The sequence below is a fragment of the Rhinolophus ferrumequinum genome, chromosome 12 (genome assembly GCF_004115265.2).
Source record: "Rhinolophus ferrumequinum isolate MPI-CBG mRhiFer1 chromosome 12, mRhiFer1_v1.p, whole genome shotgun sequence".
Lineage (NCBI taxonomy): Eukaryota > Metazoa > Chordata > Mammalia > Chiroptera > Rhinolophidae > Rhinolophus > Rhinolophus ferrumequinum.
This window is the reverse complement of record NC_046295.1, coordinates 13,739,509-13,761,670: the sequence shown is the minus strand read 5'-3', so window position 1 is coordinate 13,761,670 and position 22,162 is coordinate 13,739,509. Positions and strand designations below refer to the sequence as shown.

The 22,162-nt window shown below is 36.5% G+C and overlaps 1 protein-coding gene across 8 annotated transcripts; it reads right to left on the bottom strand.

Annotated features, from left to right (window-relative positions):
• Positions 1-286: 286 nt before the first annotated feature.
• C9orf72 (C9orf72-SMCR8 complex subunit) lies at positions 287-22,037 on the bottom strand. Of its 8 annotated transcripts, none has more exons than XM_033123249.1 (12): positions 21,993-22,037; positions 19,844-19,943; positions 16,900-17,387; positions 15,658-15,717; positions 12,831-12,926; positions 12,056-12,120; positions 10,779-10,851; positions 7,992-8,108; positions 6,542-6,777; positions 3,768-3,825; positions 1,824-1,933; positions 287-1,722 (listed from the first exon to the last, which is right to left on the bottom strand). In XM_033123249.1, exons 3-12 carry the CDS (start codon positions 17,341-17,343, stop codon positions 1,536-1,538), a joined length of 1,446 nt encoding a protein of 481 aa, XP_032979140.1. In that variant the 5' UTR covers positions 17,344-17,387; positions 19,844-19,943; positions 21,993-22,037; the 3' UTR covers positions 287-1,535. The 8 variants fall into 8 exon arrangements, with proteins under 8 accessions (XP_032979140.1, XP_032979139.1, XP_032979142.1 ...); XM_033123248.1 differs by lacking the exon at positions 21,993-22,037 and adding an exon at positions 21,868-21,924; XM_033123251.1 differs by lacking the exon at positions 21,993-22,037 and adding an exon at positions 21,826-21,844.
• Positions 22,038-22,162: the final 125 nt, after the last annotated feature.

Here is a 22,162-nt window from a genome sequence, read left to right as displayed (position 1 = left end):
TTAAATAACCTATTATATAAAAAAACATTGAGTAAGGGGTACAAAATGGTGGTACCTACATTTTTTCATGACTGAGCTACACAGCATCAGTCATCTGGTTCGGTGTGTGTCTAAGAATCAAGATGCCTACACCTTTCTAGTAGTGAGGTGAAAGGCCGTTAGGACCTTTCATGACAGAACATGTTTTTGGTGCAATCTGGTGTATGGATAAGGGCACAGGGACTCTTATCACTTTTATCCCTTTCTCATAAATATTTTTCCCTTTTGTGTTACTTCCACAGTTTTGAATTAAAAAAAAAGTTTTATGCTTATATATATGCTACTATGTCAACAATGTTCTAGCACAGAATTACGTTAATCAGTTATTTCATAGCTGGCAAAATGGTCTAAACACACTAAGGAAACAAAAGAAATAGACCACTTAGTTCTGCTAAAGTAGCACCTAGTAAAACAGCATGTCAGTGAAGTTTCTCCTGCTATTTGTCATATGATGCAGGCAGAGACACGGCAACAACTTCAAAAATATGCACAGAGATATAAATAGAAAACAAGATACTATTCTCTATTCCTGAAAACAGATATTACTAGTCGTACATTCTCTATTGCATTTAATAATCTCGAAGTTATTAATACAGTGATTGCCAAGTCAGGGTAAGACTATACAAGAGGAAAACGATGCAAATGACTGACTATGAAATCTGAACTTCTTCCAAGTATTTATATTTTCCAAGGAAAAAAAAGGCACAAAGGTACACATTTTCATTTGGCTCAAAAATAATGAAAACTACTTTTAAAAGTTGATGACTGCTACTAAAACATAAAATCCAATCTGTTATATTTTCTGACAGAGCTTAACAGACAAAAAACAGACAACCACCACCCTGATTGTAGTTTATCATAATCAGGACAATACACACTGCTTGACATTTTTACACAGACTGAATCTGAAGGACTAAGTCTACATACAAAGTAGATCTAATAATTTCAATCAAACATCTGCTTGATCAGTAATTTCTTTCTAAAATTTACCCTTAGGTTCAAGTTACCTTTCTGTCTATGGAACTAAAATGATTTAAATGCTCTAATTTTCAGCCGATTACAACAGTATTACAGTAATTCCATAAACCAAAAAATGCCAAAAGATGAAAAGTCAGCTGGTATTACATATGTGAAAGCTAAGTCAGATTTCACTTTGATACAAGTAAACCATGAATCCCAAGTTTAAAAACACGGTAGTCGTGATCAAGCATATATCCTATCATTATATCTTTAAAAGATAGCAATAACATTTATTATCATTGTAAACATAAGTCTGTATCCCAAGACAGCACATCTAGGACAAGATGCATCCATTGTTGACAACATACCTGATATCCCCTTGCAGACTTCTTGTGACAACTGTAGTGTAACTAAGTTTAACTGCCATTGCTGAGTAGGACTCTGGGGTATGACCCAAGGGATTGATGTGTTCCACACCACTGAGCTATTATAGCAGCAATTGGGATTATAACGAAAATACTTAACAAGTTACACGTTTAAAAAGTCATTAGGACATCTCGTTCCTGTACACTAGTGTAGAAAGGTCTTCCAAAGATAAAGGAGTGTAGGCCTGGTTTAATTTTCTCAGCTAGAGCCATTATTATGTTAAGATCGCCCTCTGCTGTTAAATCAAGATCTATCTTCAGGTTCCGAAGAGATTTAAAGAGCTTTTTCCCTTTCTGCCTATAAATAATGAAAAAAATGTATGTAATATAGAAAATGTCCAAAGAGAACAAAACAAAAAACAATGCACAAAGGCTTTTCTTCCATATAGTTTTACTTACGTATCATCTTCTATATATTTTATTAGCGTCAAGGCTTTTCTGTGAAGGACGAGTAGAAATTGTGCAAGGAAAGTACTCCTGAGAGATAAACCGGGTTTCAAATGAAAGATCTACAGGAAAATGAAGCATTTTAATAAATATTTTGCTCTCGTTCTACTTATACAGCATGTTTCTATCACAGCGTTGACAGCACCTGGCAGATAACACACATTCAAACAATTCCCCTCAATCATTTCCACTGACATCCCCCAATCAGGCAGGAGTATAGTGGAAATACTGAGTCTGGAAGCAATCTGACAGTTCTATTTAATTTTCCAAATTTTGCATTCTACCTCAGAATATATGCATATTTATTTTATTAGCAGGTGTAGTGGCAGAAGGATGTTATTTCAGCTTGAGAAGTATGGAATTAGATGAGTACCAATCATCCTTGAACTTTGAAATATGTGACAGACCACATAGACCTGGATCAAAAATTTCTAGTTAACCTAAGCATCTCATTATTTCAAAGCTACATCTACGACACTGCTTCCTTGCCTTATCCCCAGAATGATATCAAAACAAAGCTGTTATATTAAGAAGTCCCATACAATCTATAATTGCATCAAATGTATAATTAAGATTTTTTTCAAAAGAATGATACAATAAAGATGTTATCATTTAAACAGAAGTACGTAAGTTTTAAAGACATTTTTGGCTCAATTGAGGCAATTAAAAAACATTTACATAGCCTCTTTCCCACCCTAAGAAAGAAAACAGCTTGAGTTATAGGTTAGTGCTTAGAATTAAACATTTATTATTTGAACTGGGGAACGATGCATCTTTAATTGTCAATATTCAGGCTACTCATCATTAATAACTCAAAAGAAAAATCATTTAGACACTTTAAGAAAGGCCAGAGACACTACAAAAAGATAAAGACTTAATTCTATGATGTTATGAGGTGTGATCAAACAATACAGTGAATGTTTAAATTAAAAAATTTATTGCAGTAAAAAACACATTGCCATTAATTACCCTCAAAACACTCCTCCTTGCTTGGAACACATTTATCCCATCATTCTTGCCACTTTCTGAAGCAGCTCTGAAAGTCCTCTTTCGTGAGTATCTTGCATTGTCCTGGCTGCCTCGATGTCCTGAATCATTTTGACTTGGGGAAGAGCCAGAGGTTGCATGGTGCCAGATTTATGAATAAGGTGGATGACGACACACCGTAATGTTTTTATTTGACAAAAACTGCCATGTACCAGAAGCGATGTGTGACATGGAGGGTTGTCATGGTGGAGGATGATTTACAGCACACTTTATAACACACCTTCTCTCCAGCGTACGTAGTCACACCTGACTGACTGTGGCAAACAAGTTGAAACTTGTCACACACTGTTACTAAGGTTCGACGTACCACTCCCCATATTGAAGATCTCTGCCTTTCTGTGGGATTGCTCTCGGAAGCAGTATTCACTGTATTGTTTGATTAAAATGGAAAGGCTCCGTGTCACACATCACTTCTGGTATATGGCAATTTCTGTCAAATAAAAACATTACTGTGTGTCCTCATCCACCTTATTCACTGGATCTGGCACCGTGTGACTTCTGGCTCTTCCCCAAAGTCAAAATGACCATGAAAGGTAAACATTTTGAACTGATTCAGGACATAAAGGCAGCCACAACAGCACAACTAAAGATACTCAAGGAAGAGGACTTCCAAGAATTGCTTCAGAAACTGGCAAGAATGGTGGGATAAGTGTGTTCGAAGCGAGGTAGAGTATTTTGAGGGGGATTAATGGTAATGTGTCTTTTACTGTGATAATATTTTTTAAAAATTTAAACATTCATTGTGTTTTTTGAGCACACTTCATATATAGTACAGGCATTATAGGATATATTAAAAAGAAAAAATCGTATCATATCATTCACTCTCACAATTTCTGGTTTAACATTTACCTGATCTAGGAAGGCTTTTACTAGCGTGTCTCTGTGTAAGACATCTTGAAAAACATTCCTATGAAGAAAAGAAAAAAGTCCAAATGCTGAAATGGCTATGTAATGCTACTTTCTATAACCCTACACGTTAGCCAATAAATTAAATTCTTATATATGGGATATTATCTATAAATATATTTATTAAATTAGATGTATATATTTGAAGATACAAAATATATACTTATTTTAACTAAGGGATACATTTGTATATTACTGGACTTTGTTAGCCACTATGTAATTATTTCTCTCTTAAAGATATAAACAGTCTCAAGACTGATACGTAATATATATCAACCTATTCTAGTAACTCCATCATATAAAAAAAAATGTTGAGAGCCTTAGGCAATTAATAATATAATTACCAATCCCTGCCATCTCAAAAATAAAACAGCAATAAAAATAAACACATACCGCTACCACCAAAAACCAAAACAAAAGGTTAACTTTGTGTACTAATAACTTCTAATAAGCACTTTAAGATGAAAAAAGGTAAAAGGACGAATGCTAAGACTCATTCAAGTGGAATTAAGGACCACCTCTTGACGACTATCTGCAATGTCATGACCACTGAGTTTGCATCAACAAGCCCATCACCTGGCGAGTAACAGGAATGAGCTAGTGTTCTAGGACCGTGTTACCCACCTTGGCGGGGATCACAGAATGAAGACGTAATGCATGTTTGAGAGAATGTTTACCTAACACACCACGAAGGATGGAATATAGTAGGTGCTTAAAAAAAAAAAAACAGATTGCTCCTTTTCCAGGTCTGAACTCCCTTTAATCTTTTCTTTTCTTCCTCCCCCTGGTTTTCTACTTTCCTAAGGAATTTACTGAGAAGCTATGCTCTACTCAAGTCAGAGGAGGTAATATTTAATAAGATTAAGTGATTTTTAACTGAAAAGAAAGACTGAGAACAGTAGGGATCATCATATAACTGACGGGAGTGGCAGGAAAAGAGATGTGTGTACAGAGGTAAATAGTAAAGTACCTAAAATTTCGTAGCTTTAGGAAGAAGAAGGAAATATAGAAGGGGGAAAAGAAATCAGTATTTCACAATTACTGGCTGTCCAACTGGTGGCCAATGTGGACAATGATGGCACCCCTTCTCTGGCTTTGGAGAGATAATAGGCTATTTAAGTCCAATGTTCTGAATATGCCTGTTTCACTGAATGAATGTCTTGGTCATAGTGAATTAGATGAAGCAAAGTGTTAAAAGATATTTCCAGTAACTGATTTTTCATATATTGGCAGTTAAAAGTTAAAATTAAAAATATCTTTAAAAATGTAGTATTGTTTAAAATAAGCTAAAATGAAATATGTCTAAATACATAAAATTTAACAATATACAATCTAGTTGTTAAAAATATCTTTGGACAATTCTATGTTCAAAAAATTTACTTAGAGCTGAAAAGAAATTTTAAAATTCTTAACATTACTTTGTTATGATCAGCAAAACAATAGCTGGCTGATCACAGTTTGTCAAATCAGTGAAGCAAACATAATGGGATAAAATGAGTAAGAAATGTTAAAGTATACATATATCAGCTCTGAAAAAAAAATAGGTGGTTGTAAAGTTCACCAAATTCCCCAAAAATGAGCTCTGAAGCAACCAATCAAGAAAGAGAAAAAAAAACACTAAACACTTTAGGAAAGAAGAAAATGCTTAAAGGAAGAAATTATTTCAGAGAATTTCTACATGTGTAGAAAAATTACCAATACCGTATGTGAAAATTTAGTGTTGTGGAATTCCAATTTTAACCAATTCATTTCCTAAACCAATTCCCCTAAAACTTTGTAAGGAACCGTCAAGAACACTGGAGAGCTGGGAAAAGATGGGCCCTAATGAAGTCATGTTTCTGCACCTCACGACGCAGCAGGCCTGGGAGCCCTTGGAGGCGGTCTTCCTGTTCTGATTCTGGTCAAAACCGTCTGTGTGAATCCTACTGCTCCACACGTCTGCTGCCTCAGCTCAGTTTTCTAACAAACACAGGATGGGGTTGCTTGCTCCCATTTTACTGCTCCCTTATATACTGAAAGCTGTATTATTCTAGCTAACATTTACTGAGCACATTCTATGTGCCAGGCACTTTGAATTGATTAAAGAGAGCCATAATAGTACACTACAATTCTTTTCCTGATTTCGGAATATCATTTAAGTGTTTTCTTGGTGTTTTATAATTCAGATTTATCGTCACTTTTTTTTTCTAATTGTATCTATAATTTTTATCGTCTTAATTTGCTGATCAGACTTTATAAGAAATGAATACAATATAAAATGCATAGTAAAAGAATGCTCTATTAATATTTTCTGACAGTGTTGTTGTATTTTATATTCACGTATCAAGAAAGAAAAGACTCAGAATTCCTTCTCTGGTTTACTTAATCAGCTTTTTAGTGATTCTTATACATTAAACTATAAGCAGTGTTCAAGCCGGGGCTATCTGTTGGGCCACGATTACCCTTAACACCTAGTACTGTGCGTAGGGCTCAATATATACATATAGGTGTTAAACATTTAAATATTTGTTTTTAAGAAATAATTAATCTATTTTATAGGAATTATAAGATTATATTAAGAAAAACACATTTAAGAAAAAAATGCTTGATTAACCAAATATTTCTTCTAGTGTAATTCTCCTTTTAAATGCAGACCCATCTGCTTTGTTCTTGCTCATAAAAGATGTAATTTCACACTATTGCTCAATGCCAGTATCAAAGGGCAGGGCGTTACATACAAGTCAGGAGTGAAGCTTTCGTCTGTGTAGATGATAGTATCCTGAGCCATGTCTTCTTCTGAAGTGGCTCTCCAGAATGCTGACAGCTCTGACCTCATGTATCTACGCTGATTATAAATATGTTCGTGGCAGGGTGGCATTTGCTTGACGGTATTGACGTCCACATCTATGTGTGTGGTGGGATAGGGGGCATACATAACTTGCCGGAAGGGTAGCACAAAGCTTCCAGTTGAATCCTGTAATAGTGAAAGGAAGATTTACCGTTTTACATGCCAAATTATATGAATAATTATTTGTTAAATTAAAAAAAAAAACTGGCTTGGATTTAGCAGATGCATCTCTAGAAATTTATACTCAGGTATTAATCATAATTGTAAGCGAAGTTACAGTGCATCCAAATAACCTAAGCATCCAAAAAGAGAAGTGATTAAATTAAGCTGCTGAAGTTTGTGCTGATAATCAAAGATATTCACAATATATTGTGAAAAAAGCAGGTTAGAGCATGCAGAGTATCATCAATTTTTTTGAGGGGGGAGATATGTGAAAAAATACATACAGAAGAAAAAAAAGACTAGAAAGATTCATGCCAAATATTAACAGTGGTTATTCACTGGATTATGAGATCACAAGTGACTTTTTCTTCTTCTTGACTACTCCTATGCTCTTTTAAGTCTCAATAATACATGCATTTTTACAGTAAGTGAAAAATGTACTTCTTTCTAGGCATAGTCAGTTGGTTTGCCACAGGACAGGATATACTATGTATAAGAAACTGTGCTACGTGTTATGAAGAGAGCAGAAGACAAAGGCTATTTTTAATTTTTCTGTTTTATAATGCTGTGATAATCTTTACAAGTAAACCTTTTTCCATATACAATTGCTTCCTTAGGATAGATTTCCATAGATAGAAATAGTAGGTTAAGTCTTTCAACATCTGTAAGGCTCCTGATATATAATGTCAAAGCATTTTCTGAAAGGCTTTATATGCAATTTATAGTTACATGGAAAATACTTAAATATTTTTTTCATTAAATTATAATTTCAAGTTTTCTTCTATGCATCTGGTAGAGGACCTTTCAGGCATAAAATTATATAATTAAATGAGTGGGTGACAAGGATATAAAAGTACTAAATTCCTTATGCCTTTCATAGGAAGAAGTTCTAATTTTTAGATTTGTACAATTCAAATCAGAAGAGTTTCCCTTAAGTAGTAGTTTCTATATTTAAAATTTTTGAGCACATGGCATGCACATTATTGAAAATGCAAAAGCTGAATATAATTTGTATTTGAAAAATTTTTAATATTTTTTATATATACACTATGCTCAGACCTGTGTAAAGGAAGTCAGCCCCTTGGCATATAAACATGAAACACATTAAATATTAATGTTCAAAATACACTTCTAAAGAGTCTCAAAAACTTGTCACTTGTGACAAGTAGAAACTACACCTTTAGCAGGCCTTGGACAAAGAGCCCTGACTCGTATTTAAATGTTGATTCTGGTTCACATAACCTGGAGCATTTTCTCTCTGGCGGAGTCAGAAAAAGGCATAATGTTCTCACAATCTGTAAAAGAAAACATCTTAGCATTAAAAAATGTAAAAAAAAGAAATCCCCGCCATTGGTTTCCTTATGAAACAATTAGAACAGAAATTTAAATTGTTTTTGCCAATAAAATATATCTTGAGGAATAAGTATTCCTTAGTCACCCAGAATAGTCCTTGGGCTGTAAAAATTGTTGCTTAAAATAGGGATTCTGTGGTCAATGGTCAAGTAAGTTTGGGAAATGCTGGTAAATTTACTGCATGACATCTCAAAACCTTTGACATTTGAATACATATTGTGACTCTCCAGAGCACATGATATCATATGCAGACTTTCTCAAACTTATTTGACCCTGGAACCCTTATTTCAGAAGGAAGCAATGACCTAGTATAATCATTATTGACTGTATCTTCACCCAGCACTAAGTACTTTTCAAACAAGCAAACAATTTGGGACAAGAAAACTAAATACAGTTAAATTAGGCAGAATTGTGGCTTTCATTTAACAGTTCTGCATGTGAAATCCCATTATAATGAATCAAAGCGAATCAAAATCCTTTAATAGAATGATAATTAATTCTATCAAATTTGATTTAAAATAAGCAAGCCAAATTGGTTGGGGTTTAGAAACCTATGATTCTAACAGGATTTGATCTATAGATCTGTAAGAGAAAGTAAAAAAATCACTGAAGGGGAGCAGAATTTGCCACCTCCAAACATCCTCTTGGGCATAAGGATTATTTTAGGCTGATTATTTTTAAGAAACAGCAGACACAGGAGAAACCCTGAGAATTACCCTTTTGTAACAGACACTTAAATTTATGAGGGAAATCTCCATTTGTGCAGGTCTGGTCTGTACCAGGAAGAGCAGGATGCCTAAATTTCTAGAAACTCTTTATCACTGGAGAAGGTGAGGACTTAGACACATAACCATACCCTCATTACTGTGTTTTTCCTGCTTATCTCCCATCAACAGGCTGTCCCCCAGCCCCACCCTCCAACATCTTTTGTGGTTAGCTGAAGATGGTATTTAAGGGGAAGGCTTGGGCCATTTGGGGAGTTACTCAGTTTTCCTGCATGTCTCCCATGAATAGAGGAGGTATACATGTTATTAAACTTTTCTTTGTTTTTCTCCTTTTATTTATTTTATTTGTCTTTTTAAATTGGGGAATAGTGTGCCAGGGCCTACCAGCTCCAAGTTATCCTCCTTCAATCTAGTTGTGGAGGGTGCAGCTCAGCTCAGTCGCTGTTTTTTCAGTCTTTAGTTGCAGCCCACCATCCCATGTGGGAATAGAACCGGCAACCTTGTTGAGAGCTCACATTCTAACCAACTGAGCCATCCGGCTGCCCCTCCGGAAGCTCAGTGGCAGCACATTGTCTTCAATCTAGTTGTGGAGGGCGCAGCTCACTGGCCCATGTGGGAATCGAACTGACAACCCTGTTGTTCAGAGCCCACGCTATAACCAACTGAGCTACCCGGCCACCCTGTTTTTCTCCTTTTAATCTGTCTTATTATAAAGGAGCCTCAGACAAGAACCAAGGGTAGAGGAACATTATTTTTCCTCCCCTATACCATGTAACTATGTTGGAATTCAGACTATATTGAATTCCTACTTTTGAGTTGTTCTACTAAAACAGTGGTTTACAACCTAGAGCACTGGCAACTTTTTTCCCAAATTAAAAAGATAAAAGGGAAGCGATTAAGCCAGAGGACAATATGGGATGAGAAAAATGTTTAAAAAACACACAGCCTGTCCCATAGAGCCTTTCTCCCTCTAAGAAGTGACTGGGAAGTCCTTTGTGGAACCTGAAGGCTTTGGGGGACACAGATGGAAAGTTACCTTTTTGGGGCACCAGAAATAATATCACTAGTCATGAGATGCAGCATACTAATAGAGGTAAACTGATCTCTCATAAATGGTTGTATGGGAAATGTAATTTTGGTAAATTAAGGGTCAAGTAAGTATACAGAGTAGCCTAATACAGGAAAAAAGTACAAATATATTTGTCAAGTAAATAATCACTCCTAACATGTTTCCCGGGTAAAACTTAAAAAAAAAAAAAAGGTTTGCTTAAATTTATAGCTATGTATACTTATCTCTTTCTAATTAATGGTCAGTGAAAAAAAGTGCAAGATCCCTTAGTTAATTGCCTAATGCTTGGAAAGGTAATTGTTCACTAATTCTTCATTAACTCATGTAGCAATGAAGGCAGTGGTCACAGACATTACTGAATAAAGTATAATCTCCATCCACCACTTAATAGCAATAGGTCCCTAAAAGGGATAAATTTAGGGGGAAAAGAAAGAATATGAAATCAAAGTGATCAGATAACATTTCTTTGGAATTACTACCCAAACTATATGGCTATCTTCATATTTATTAAAGATAACATCAGGAAAAGGAAGACAAATATTTTTAAAATATCTGATTTTAAAATATTCTCAAAACCATTTATACAGTACTGAGACTAGTATTTACGAGTTATCAAAATTAAACTAAGTAATGACTTCCTATTCAAACAGTTTACTTTAAACTCATTTTTGCCACAGGGTGTCACAGTAATTTGGTCGCATTATATTTCCTCCTTATACTATTAGATCATCTTGACTACGACATAACCTTTCATTATAACCCATGATATGTTAGCAGTGTTAAAGTCAGGTTATTTGCTGGATTATACAATAAATTACCTTATTTACTTTCTCTGCACTGCTCCCTACCACGACAGAACAGCCACAGGTTTGCAAGTGTGAGCTAATGGCACTGTAAATTGAAGAGATTAAAAATGTTGGCTGTAAAACAATTTCACAAACTAAAATAAATATATAAATAAATAAAGGCAAGTGAGCTTCAAAACTTTGAAAAGCTTTACGTGAGGAAAACACCAAAGCTAAGTATAATGCCATCTTATTTCTGTAGTGTTACACTTTACGTTTCCCACATGCCTTTCACAGAGATTCTCTCACTTGAACCCTCTAACAACGCAGTTAATAAAACAACAACATTTGATAGTGGAAGAAACTGAGGTGTAGGGAGGTCAAATGATGTTAGAAATGGCCAACACTGAACAGAATCAGGAGTGAGGCACTTCTGATTCAAGCCACTCAAGCCTCTAAGATTCCATCATGAACCTAAAGGAAAAGACTGTGGAGCATGAAAGCAAATACTTCATCCTTGCATTCATCATTTTAAAAAATAAAACTTCATGATAATCTGCAATTGTAAAGAAACACTAAAGTAGAAGATGAGATTATACATGTAGAAAAAGCATTCAGCACAGGGACTAACATGGAGGTATTCAATAAATGTTGGCTATTATTACTGTCATTTCCCTTAGAAGAAATACAGGTAGAAAATGTTAGCTATTATTATGTGCTTTTATGTGCCCCAGGCAGTTTTAAACGCTTAACATGATTTATCTCACTCGATGCTTATAACAATCCCATGAAGTAGATACTATTATCATTCCCATTTTACAGATGGAGGCACAGAGTTTAGGTAGCTCACCCAGGGTTACACAGCAGTAACCCAGGGAATCTTATTTTAGAGCCCACACTCTTAAGTACTAAAATCTACTGTAAGACAGAAAGGATGAATATAAATATAAGTAATTTTCTTTTCTAGGACCAATAACTCAAGTCCATTCGCAATGCAACTTAATTTGAAAGTTTTGTTAGTTTCAGCTTTAATGAGAAGTAAAACAAGAAACTGAACCAAATAAGGGAACAAGATTTGTCTGGGCAATGAGTAAACTCAGCTTTTTAAAACATTAAAAAGAGTAACAGCAAATATATCACAGACATATAATAAATGAAAACAATAACACAAAGCTAAGTTCAAATATGCAATGTTGTCCCTAAAATAATCTGGAGTGGGCATTCTGTTATTTACTTCCTTCCAAATCCTTTCACAGTTGAGCATAAGATTTGTATCTGCTTCATCCAGTGAAAAGAAACAAAATTCTTACTTGAGAAGAAAGCCTTCATGACAACTGTCACCAATATCATCATCATTGAGAATTGTATCAGCTATCTAAAATGCACCAAAAAAAAAAATTACTCTAGTATAACACAGTATTGAAATAATACTTTAATACAAAAGATTTATGAAGTCTTGGTCCAATATAACACATTGCCCTCATTTCTGAACATCAAGAATCCCCATAAAACAATCTCTGAGCACTACCATACACTTTCAGAAGAACAAATGTGAAAGCTGGTGAGGCAGGTTAAGCAACAAGTTTTACAAGAACAACCTCCTCTCTGAGCTGTCAAAATCAGGAGACAAATCCTAACGACAAAAATGTCAGAAAGCAACAAGAACAGTTCCTAAAGACTTCCCTATACATTCAAAATGTCCTCCACATATGATTAAGGAAATTAGATTAGTGAATATGAGTAAACTTCCATTAAGGGCCACTGATATATACACTGTTTTGTTACTAAAAGTACTGCATTAAATACTGATTGCTTCTATAAGGTCCAAAATTCTCCTGTTTCTAGGAAATACAAAAGTGGTCAAATAAATAAATTTAATGTTATAACTATTACTGACCAAAAAGCCTTTGAATTCAGGATTTTAAGTGTGTCTGTTAAAGTGGCTAATACTTCATATGAATAGCATGTATGACAAAAATGCATACTAAAATTAGAATATTACTAATACACATAATAGCAATGTAACTCAAAGAAATTGATAAAGAATATCATTGCTCCTATTTAATAAAATAAGTAAGAACTTACATCTATTTCTTCAGGAACACTGTGTGATTTCATAGATGAAAGCAGTTCCATTACAGGAATTACTTCTCCAGTAAGCATTGGAATAATACTCTGACCCTGCCCAAAAAGTAAAATGAGGTAAAGAAAATCACACAATATAGGACAATAAAAAAAATAAATACTGAAAGCAAAGAATAACATCCTTAGATAGGAATATTTGATGCCTTATTCAAACATAGCTCCAAACAAGTCTACTACTCCAAAATATTTCTAAAAAATTTACATGCTATTTAAAACTGATTTTCATTCTTCTGGAAATAATCTTCTTTAGTCAGAAGAGAATAATTGGTTTATCATTTACTGTTACATTTAATAATTAAATCACCACATCAAATTTAGAAAGGATCTCCTTTGAAATGTGAGCTATAAAAACCCTTTAATTAAAGGTCATCGAAGTATTTTATATTTAAAAATGAGGAAAGCCAATGGAAAAAGGCTGAAATCCTCAGCAACAGTTCAGTTGTAAAGCCTGAATCAACACTGAACCTCCACATTCATAAGGTATAATCCACTCAGAAGCAAATCAAAATCATCACATATGTCCATTTTAAGAATCAATAAAACACATTTCCTTTAGAGTTCTTTTGAGATAATACTACTACTTCTTACATCTCAAAAATGTAATTTTGAAATCTGTAGTTTCTACAATGACATTGAACGAAAAGAACATAGAACACCACAAATGTAAAGTGTTTCAAATTTGGGTGATCCCTCATTTATTTACTATGACCACCACTCTCCCAAGGGTTTTGACCATCTTGAATAGAGAATTTAAATGTGATGCTGTCTCTGGAAATTTTATTCTAAGCCATATGCCCTCTTGTATCAAAGTTTTATTATTAAAAAAAATTCATTCTGTAATAACCTCCACAAAATAACCACTCATTGCTTCTGCTCTTTAATTTTTAAATGCTTGTTTACAATAAATTCAGTAATAATAATAATAAAAAAATCACGTGAGATTTGCAAGAACTCAATTATCAGGCAATTCCTTTTCAGAAAGGGTAATTGTAGGAAAACACCTTCCCTGAGGCTTAGCATATGTATTAATAGTAGTTCCTATGTGCAATATCGGACATTTATCATCATAAGCAAACGGATATCCTCAGTGAAGCTTAACAAAAAAAATCGTACAGGCTGAACAAAGAGGCTCTAAAAGAAAATCCCTCAAGTTACTTTTCCTCCTTGAACTTCTGTAACTTGAACTTCTGAGCAAGAGAATGTTCCCCTCTAAAAACTCCCTTTGTCCCAAGTATACTTTCCTTCTGACATAGAAGGGGAAGGATAACATCTTCAACAAGCGCGCTTAAAAGAGAGTCAGAATTAAGAGTGGTTAATTTTATAAGTACAGGCTTCTGGTTTGAAAAAAAGTCTCAGTAATAGCAGATTTTACTGGGTCCTAAATTTCCTTATGTTGAGATAACTCTAACAAATTACTTCATAACTACCGCGTTTCCCTGAAAATAAGACCTAGCCAGACAATCAGCTCTAATGAGTCTTTTGGAGCAAAAATTAATATAAGACTGGGTATAATATAATATAACATAATATAATATAGTATCGCATCGCATTGCATCACATCTCAACATAACATAACATAATATAATACCAGGTCTTATATTAAGTTTTGCTCCAAAAGACGCATTAGAGTTGATTGGCTAGGTCTTATTTTCGGTAGCAGTTGGTTAACCATTCCTTGAGACCCTGCTCATTGACTGGCAAACAAAGGCTGGGCTTCTCTGGGTAAAGGGAAACATTTTCCTTTAAATCTCAGACCTTTCCCCAGAATTACCTCCTCTGGCCCGGAAACTTATTTACAAAAGTACAGACATAACAATTTTATAACAGCCGTCATTTTAAAGGGGGGAGGGGGATTGTATTTTCTGTGTTTAATATGTCCCTGTATTTTTACAGATTTTTAGAAAACTTTTTGTTTACAGTGCCATTCTATCTCAGGTATGCTAAGGAGAACCAGAGAAAAGGCAATCCAGCCATGATGTTTATACTGGAGTTTCAACAGGAGCCATGAGGGTGGCCAGAGGCAACAGGAGGAAAAGCAAAGAACCTTTCTCCATTGGAGAGTCCCCTTCAGAACTTCCCTGCCCTACACGGAAACGGTTTGCACTTCATTTCCACAAGGAAAGCCATATCTTTGCAATTACTTCTCAAACTCTGGTGCCTGCTCCCCAAGGGTATTCAAAGTCATGGGATAAACACGGCACATTTTCCGAGAGACCTGAGATGACTGGAAGCCTGATCAGTATTAAGGTGAGGAATATCACTGGCAAATCATAATACTAAAACAGATATATCATAGAATAAAACGTAAATGGCAGGTGTTTTAAACATACAACTTCAAAGAAAAATACTTAGAGCTGTGCCTACACCCACAGATACAGCAGGAGATCTCACTTTTCTCCTGTTACAACCACTTCTGTGGAAATGTTTGAGAAGCAACACCTTAAAGAAAAATCTCATATACAATTTTTAATCAAGACTATAAACAAGTTACTCAAAATTTACTCTGTGCATACAGAAAAAAGGTAACAAAATATTATTTGTAGATGTAATTGCTATTAATATTATCCTTTACATTTAACTACTCAGGTCTAAGATATGGAAGTTTTTATCCAGTTTATTCCATACATCTCCATAAAGACTCTGCTCCCTTTCAGGCTCACTCTGTCAAACTAATATGGCTTCAAGGCCTTAACAAAAGTAGCCCTCGGCCTTATACAAACATGCCGTGTGCGTGGTGGAGTTTAAGAGTATGCTATCTGCACCTTACCTGATCTTCCATTCTCTCTGTGCCTTCTAAGACTATCTTCTGGACATGTTCTTGCCTTTCCTAAGCAAGGGAAAAATTCATTAAGATAATTAAAAAAACATTTTGCTGTTTTTTAATTTTTTTTTTACAATACAGTTAAGTAGCAGACATGTTCCTGTGGAATTTAGCTCACAGGAAAAATACTTTCTACTTTAGGGCATAAAAGGGGCCGGGGGGGGGGGGGGGAAGAAATTAACCAAACAAATCCATGCTCTCCTAGATAATACAAAATAAAATAAAGGCTTTTTTTTTTTTTGCAGCTAAAAATAGATAATTTAGCAGAAACCAGTCAATGTAACACCTGTATAGTTTCACACGTAACGATTTGCACTTTTCAAATTAAATAAGATTAAGTTGAGTCTAGGGAATATAGAGCTTCCTGATTTTAAATGATTTTCATATACATGTCAAAAATAAGGAGGCAAGCCTGAAATATGGTAAGAAATTACTCTTTTAAAAGATACTATTTTTCCTTACTCTCTGATAAAAACCTCATAAAGTCAATAATGCTTTAATGGATTTCCATGTTAGCATCAAACTGCAAAGTAGAAAGGAGAATAAAATTTGTACTTCAGATCTGCCAAAAGTATATGTAAATATAAATATTACTATATATTAAGCTATAGGATTTAGGGGATAACAATAATTTCCTCTAGTTCAATATGCAAAAGGAATGAAATAAATAGGAATATCATTTATGATATGAAAATGAAATGAATATCTCCTAGAAACCATTTTGTGCAATCTCCTCATTTTACAAATATGGAAACTTGGCAAAGAAGTTAAAGGGACCAAAGGTTCTATGGCCAACTGCTTATGAAACAATTGTTTTGAAATGCTTGTACCCACACACAGTACTAAGTGAAAGGTAGTCATGCAATTCCAAAAGAAAAAAAAAACTTTGAGTCAAAGGATCTCAAGACAAATACAGACTCTAAAACGTATTATGTTCCCTAATTTCTCTAAGCTTCAGCTTTTTCTTTGTAATGTGGAGCTATCATCTATCATCTCCTACCTTCCAGGGTTATTATGAATATCATAGACATCAGACTATATCTATCTGTATCTAACAGGGTAGAGGCAAATAATAGCTACTGTTTGAAGCTAATTGCATATAATTTCTAAAAATTAGGTATAAATGTATCAAAAGATACACTTTCAATGGCTAAGTTATCATGATTAATAAACTCAAAAACCACTCACCTTATGCATCCATATCCTTCCTTTCCGGATAATGTGTGTTAATCTATCAACACACAGTCTGTGAAGTGGGAGGTAGAAGCTAAGTTCTGTCTGCGGAAGTATAATTGATAGTCCGTATGTGCTCCTATCCCCATTCCAGTTTCCGTCGAAGATTAATGAAACAATAATTACTCCCTTTTCAGACAACACAAAGAACTTCACATCTATCGCCCCACTCTCTGCATTTCGAAGAATTTCTCCATTTAGGGTGTGGTTGGCAAGAAAAGTTATTTCTCCATCGCTGAGAAGTACCTGGTCTGTCTTTGGAGCCCAAATGTGTCTTACTCGAGGACCAAGAATGTTGTCCCAGTAGGCAAAAGTGGCTGCTAATAAAGGGGATTCACCGCTTAAAGCAATCTCTGTCTTGGCAACAGCTGGCGATGGTGGTGGACAGAGAGTCGACATCACTGCATCGCAACTGTCACATTATCCGAACGCTCCAGGGATATCTAAACAGGGCACACAAAACCAACGGTTAGATTCAGCAATTTTAAAGTCATCCATCTAAAACCCAAATGTCGTTTTCTACTCTTGTGTCAAGAAAGATTCGGAAGCATGTGTCCTATCAGGATAGACACATCCACCTAGCATGGCAGGTGCACATTGTCTGCTGATACAATTTTACAATACATAGTAACTTGTCACTTATATTCAGAAATATACTTAGAAATCCAAAGTAATAATGAACTAAAAAAAGGGCCCCTGAACATTCATTTGAATTATAAACTAAAGCTCATAAAATAGATCCTCACTCTTCCCAAATATCCAGTCAATGTGCAATTCTACTATAATTGGGTATTTGGTTCCTAAACTGTATCAACTAGAGGAGTAAATGAGAAAGGGGAGGGCTCGGTTACAGACACTGATGATTGCTGTGGGTTGAACTGTCTCCCCCCAAGATTTGTTCAAGCCCTAACCCACCAGTATCTGTGAATGTGACCTGTTAGGAAACAGACGTAATCAATTTAAATTGGGGTCATACTAGATTAGGGTGAGTCCTAATCCAGTGCCTCACGTCCTTATAAGAGAAAGATTTGGAGACACAGACACGGAGGGAACAGGCCATGCAAGGATGGAGGCAGAAATTAGAGATGCAGCTACAAGCCAAGGAATGCCAAGGATTGCTGGTAGCCCTGATGAGAAAAGCTAAGAAGTGAGGAGGGAGTCTTCCTTCAAGCCTTCAGAGGAGCATGTCCCTGCTAATACCTTATTTCAGACCTCTAGCTTCCAGAATTGTGAGAGAATAAATTTTTGTTGTTTCACATTACGCAGTTTGTGGTACATTGTTATGGCAGTCTTAGGAAACTAGTAAAACACCTGACGGTAGAAATACCTTAAAAGCTGCTAAAAGGGGGTGTGTGGGGGGGGAAAGACAAAAAATTGCAAAAACTCAACTGTGTGTAACAATAACACAACGTGAACAAACGATCCTGTTATTCTCAATGAACTCCCTGTGTATCAGGGTATGAAAGCCCATTACTGGTGTTTAAAGTAACACTGAAACACCAAGACAAAGATAAAACATTTAATATGCATTTCAAGAAAGCAGTGTAGCATTTTCTCATTAAAAAGAAGAGTCCTATGCAAATGGTTAAAATAAAAAAGCTTCAGTTATTTAAAACATGTAGAAAACAACACGACTGGATGGGCTTTGTTCAAGCCTTTCAATCTACAGAGAAAATAGAAGAACGAACTGTGCTCTCCTGTATATTTTGACCTACTTACATACATCACTCTGAGTGTACGTTCTATTTGTGATATTTGTGTAAAATGAATCATTTTTGCTTAATGTTAAAATTGAATATTGTATTCAAAGACTGAAAATGAAAAAAAATGACAATCTCATTTAAACAAGTCTAAAATTGTAGAATCTATTCATCAAAATTGTAAAAGGATAGCAGCTATTACCTGAAGGATGATAAACATATCTTTGCATATATGATTGCTTTGGGAGAACACATTTGATCTGTAACTAATTTCTTGTCAAAGTAAATCCTTTTACTTAAAGGACTTTATCTACATCTTGTCAAGAGTTCAGGGACTGATGAAAAGCAGGGACTTCTATTTTTAGAGTATGAGATGCGCACTTTTATCATGACGTCAATAGGTACACACAGCTTGGCAAAAGGCTTTTACAGTAAGTATGTGCAGAAATGGTTTAACACAAAGACAGGTCTTATGCGTGTAACTACTATTTCAGAAATTCATTTAGGGAATGTTTGTTTACTTTTTAATGTGTTACATCATATTATAAGTGGATATAAGCTGTATAGTTTGTTTAAAACATCCACTGTTTCAAATACAATTTAAGCAGTGAGTTTACAATGACAGAATACAGGAATGTAATTTGAATTCAAATTGTAATGATGTTATTGTCATGATTAACAACGGTAAACTGGAGGCCAAGGAAATGAATTAAGCACACAGCCATAAAATAATACTGTCATATATTTTTCTCTTGTTCTTTCTTTTTGGGTAAAACAGGTGAATAACAATAAAGGCAGTATTGCAGCTCAAACATTTCATCATTATACTGAATGTAAAAAGCATTTCTTAAAACTGAGTTGAGCCCTAGAGCAAAATCTGGTTGGATTATGGGAAAACTTTCACCTGATGGTGAAAATTAGACTATTCTAGACCACTAATTACATTCAGTCTTAGTATCATTAGAGAGAAATCAGGACAAGCATCATGTTGAATTGTTTAGCTTTAAGTCTTGACAGAAGAAGTAACTTGAGAAATGAAATGTCATAGAGAAGTATAATTAGGAGAGTTGTAAAAATGATTTTACTAACACTTAAAGTCATCATTTGGGTGAAGAAGATCCATATATACAAATGTGACTGAAAAAAAGTCAGTTCAAAACTAGCACCCTTTTAAAAAAAAATCTGCATATCTTATTTACATGTAGTGTTGGCTTCTCCACAGGGTTATCAAACATTAGCCTTAAGAGTCTTTTGAGGGAAGCCAGGATCCAAATTGGGGGACACAGTGGCCTGCCACTCCTGTAAACAAAAAATAGGATTCATGAGATGTAACCAATATATTTTCTGAAAATAATCCAACATATGCAGATTATATTAATTATCATCTGTTAAAACTGTTAGCAGAGTGGTGGGTCTGAAGCTTTGCCTTTTCCCAAACCTTTGCTAAATAAAAATCAGCCATCTCTTCTCTGACTGATATTTAGAAAGTGGGTTGGTCCACTGCTGTTGTGAATCAGAATTCAACCATCACAAGGCCCACACTTCTTGTAACCATGCTTTCTGTTTATTTTCCTCCCAGCCCTAAGAGCTGGGTCCTAAATCAGCCCACCTTACGAAACAGAAGCTTCCCAGACCGACTTTGAGTGAACTGCTAGTAACACAAGACAGTTTGCAACACTCTAAATTTTCATCAGGCAAGACTCAGAGATGTTCAAGATACCACTATCAGGCCAGCTCTCACAGCTTCAAATGTCTCAGATCAGGCAGGCAAACTTACCTACCACTCCTCTGAAACACTTAATATAGAACCCAAGGGCTGGCTTGAAAGATAGGAGTCTTTGTAGGTTTTCTACTTCTTTCTCTGTAAGGAAAATTTCGGGTAGCTAACAGAGCCAAATAGACTATTTTATCAACTTTATAAGGGAAAAAAAAATCTTTAGCCCCTATGTAATTGTTTCCTGGAGGTTAGTGCTAGCTGACTGCATAATCTGCAATGTGGTCTATAATTTATCTTATTTTTGTTATCTATCTATCTATCTATCTATCTATCTATCTATCTATCTATCTATAATATATAAAGAGCACAGTTATCATGAGGGAAATCCAACTGATTTCCTTTACTAGAGTGGCAGGGTGCTGGCAGCAGTATCTGTCACATACCACCACCGTATTTCAAGTATTCTGACTCCATATTATTAATCTCCCATATATGATATTCTTGCTTCTGTGATGTTCCCATTATATTAAAAGTTTTCCAAAGTCTGTGAAGTAGCGCTTCTAACAGTATTATTCAGAGACTTTTGTACAAAGTAAAATACTAGATGTATCGTGTCCCCGTGCGCTGCATCACAGGTGAAGGATGGCACGAGTCTGAACGGGAATTCATCCACTGGCCACGACCGGACTGTTACTTTGCTAGAGCCCAACAATCTCCATTGTTTCGGAAAGGGCCACCTCTCTTGGGCAAGTGCATGACCTCCCTCTATCTCCTAAATACATCCGCCTGGGAGAGTTCACCGGGGCCAGGGAGACCCGGTGCGGACAGGGCAGACCCGTAATCAGTGCACTTCTTTCTGCAACTGATACCATCAGTCTAGTGATGCCCAAGTCACAGTGGTCCCTTCCTTTACGGAAGCCTGTGTAACCGCGGAGCTGTGAGGCAAGTAGGTCATGCCTCACAGAACGCGGGCACCACCCGACCTAGAACTGCGGCCCGAATTTACAAGACATCAGCAATCCTCAGAAACTTCAATTCTGTAACGCGTATACTACGTGCACACCGCCATCCCAACCTGCATCATCTCTCTGACCCCAACCGGGTCCGGAGCAGCCGCGCGCCGCTCGCCCTCTGGCCTTCCCCGGGGCCAGGCCTCTCGGTGCCCAAAGCTCTTTTCCGCGGAGCCCGAGGCACAGCGGGTCCCACGGGTCCCTCTGGCTCTCACGCCGGGTCCCCGGTAAAGAGAAGGCTCGGGGGCTGCGGGAGAAAAAGCGGCTAAGAAGCGCGATCCCCATCCCCTGGTCTCGGCGCCACCGCTGCTGAGCCCAGGGCCCAGATGCAGGCAACTCCACTAGTCCGCGGGCTGGGAAACCCAACGCCGGGCTTTGGTCACAGAGGAGGAGGGAAGAGAAGGACGCGAACCCCGGGGAAAACCCCCGCCGCCGCCCCCACACAGTTCAATACCAGGACCCCAAACAGCCGCGCGTCCGCGGGCTTCTCACTCACCCCGTCGCCACTGCAGGCGCCCCCGCCGCCGCCGCCGCCGCCGCCGCAGGCGCAGGGACCGCAACCGCAGCCCCGCCCCCGCCCCGCCTCTGGCCACGCCCCGAGCCCCGCCCCTCGCGACTGACCGGACCCCGAATCCTCTTGACGCGGCAACTGTTTCCCGCCTCGTGTTCTTCTGGGTAAATTTTGTGGACTCTTTCCTCGTTCGCCCTCAGTAAATATTCTGAGAGCAAGGGGCGGGAAGAAAGGGAGGGAGAAACAAAACACACACCTCCGAAACGCACACCTCCCGCTC

Coding starts and splice junctions, on each gene's coding strand:
- C9orf72 (XM_033123249.1), bottom strand. CDS start 17,343: ATGTCGACTCTCTGTCCACCACCATCGCCAGCTGTTGCCAAGACAGAG. Junction 12,927..15,657: donor CAGAGAGAATGGAAGATCAG/GTAAGGTGCAGA, acceptor CTTTTTGGGCAG/GGTCAGAGTATTATTCCAAT. Junction 12,121..12,830: donor GTGTTCCTGAAGAAATAGAT/GTAAGTTCTTAC, acceptor GGTGCATTTTAG/ATAGCTGATACAATTCTCAA.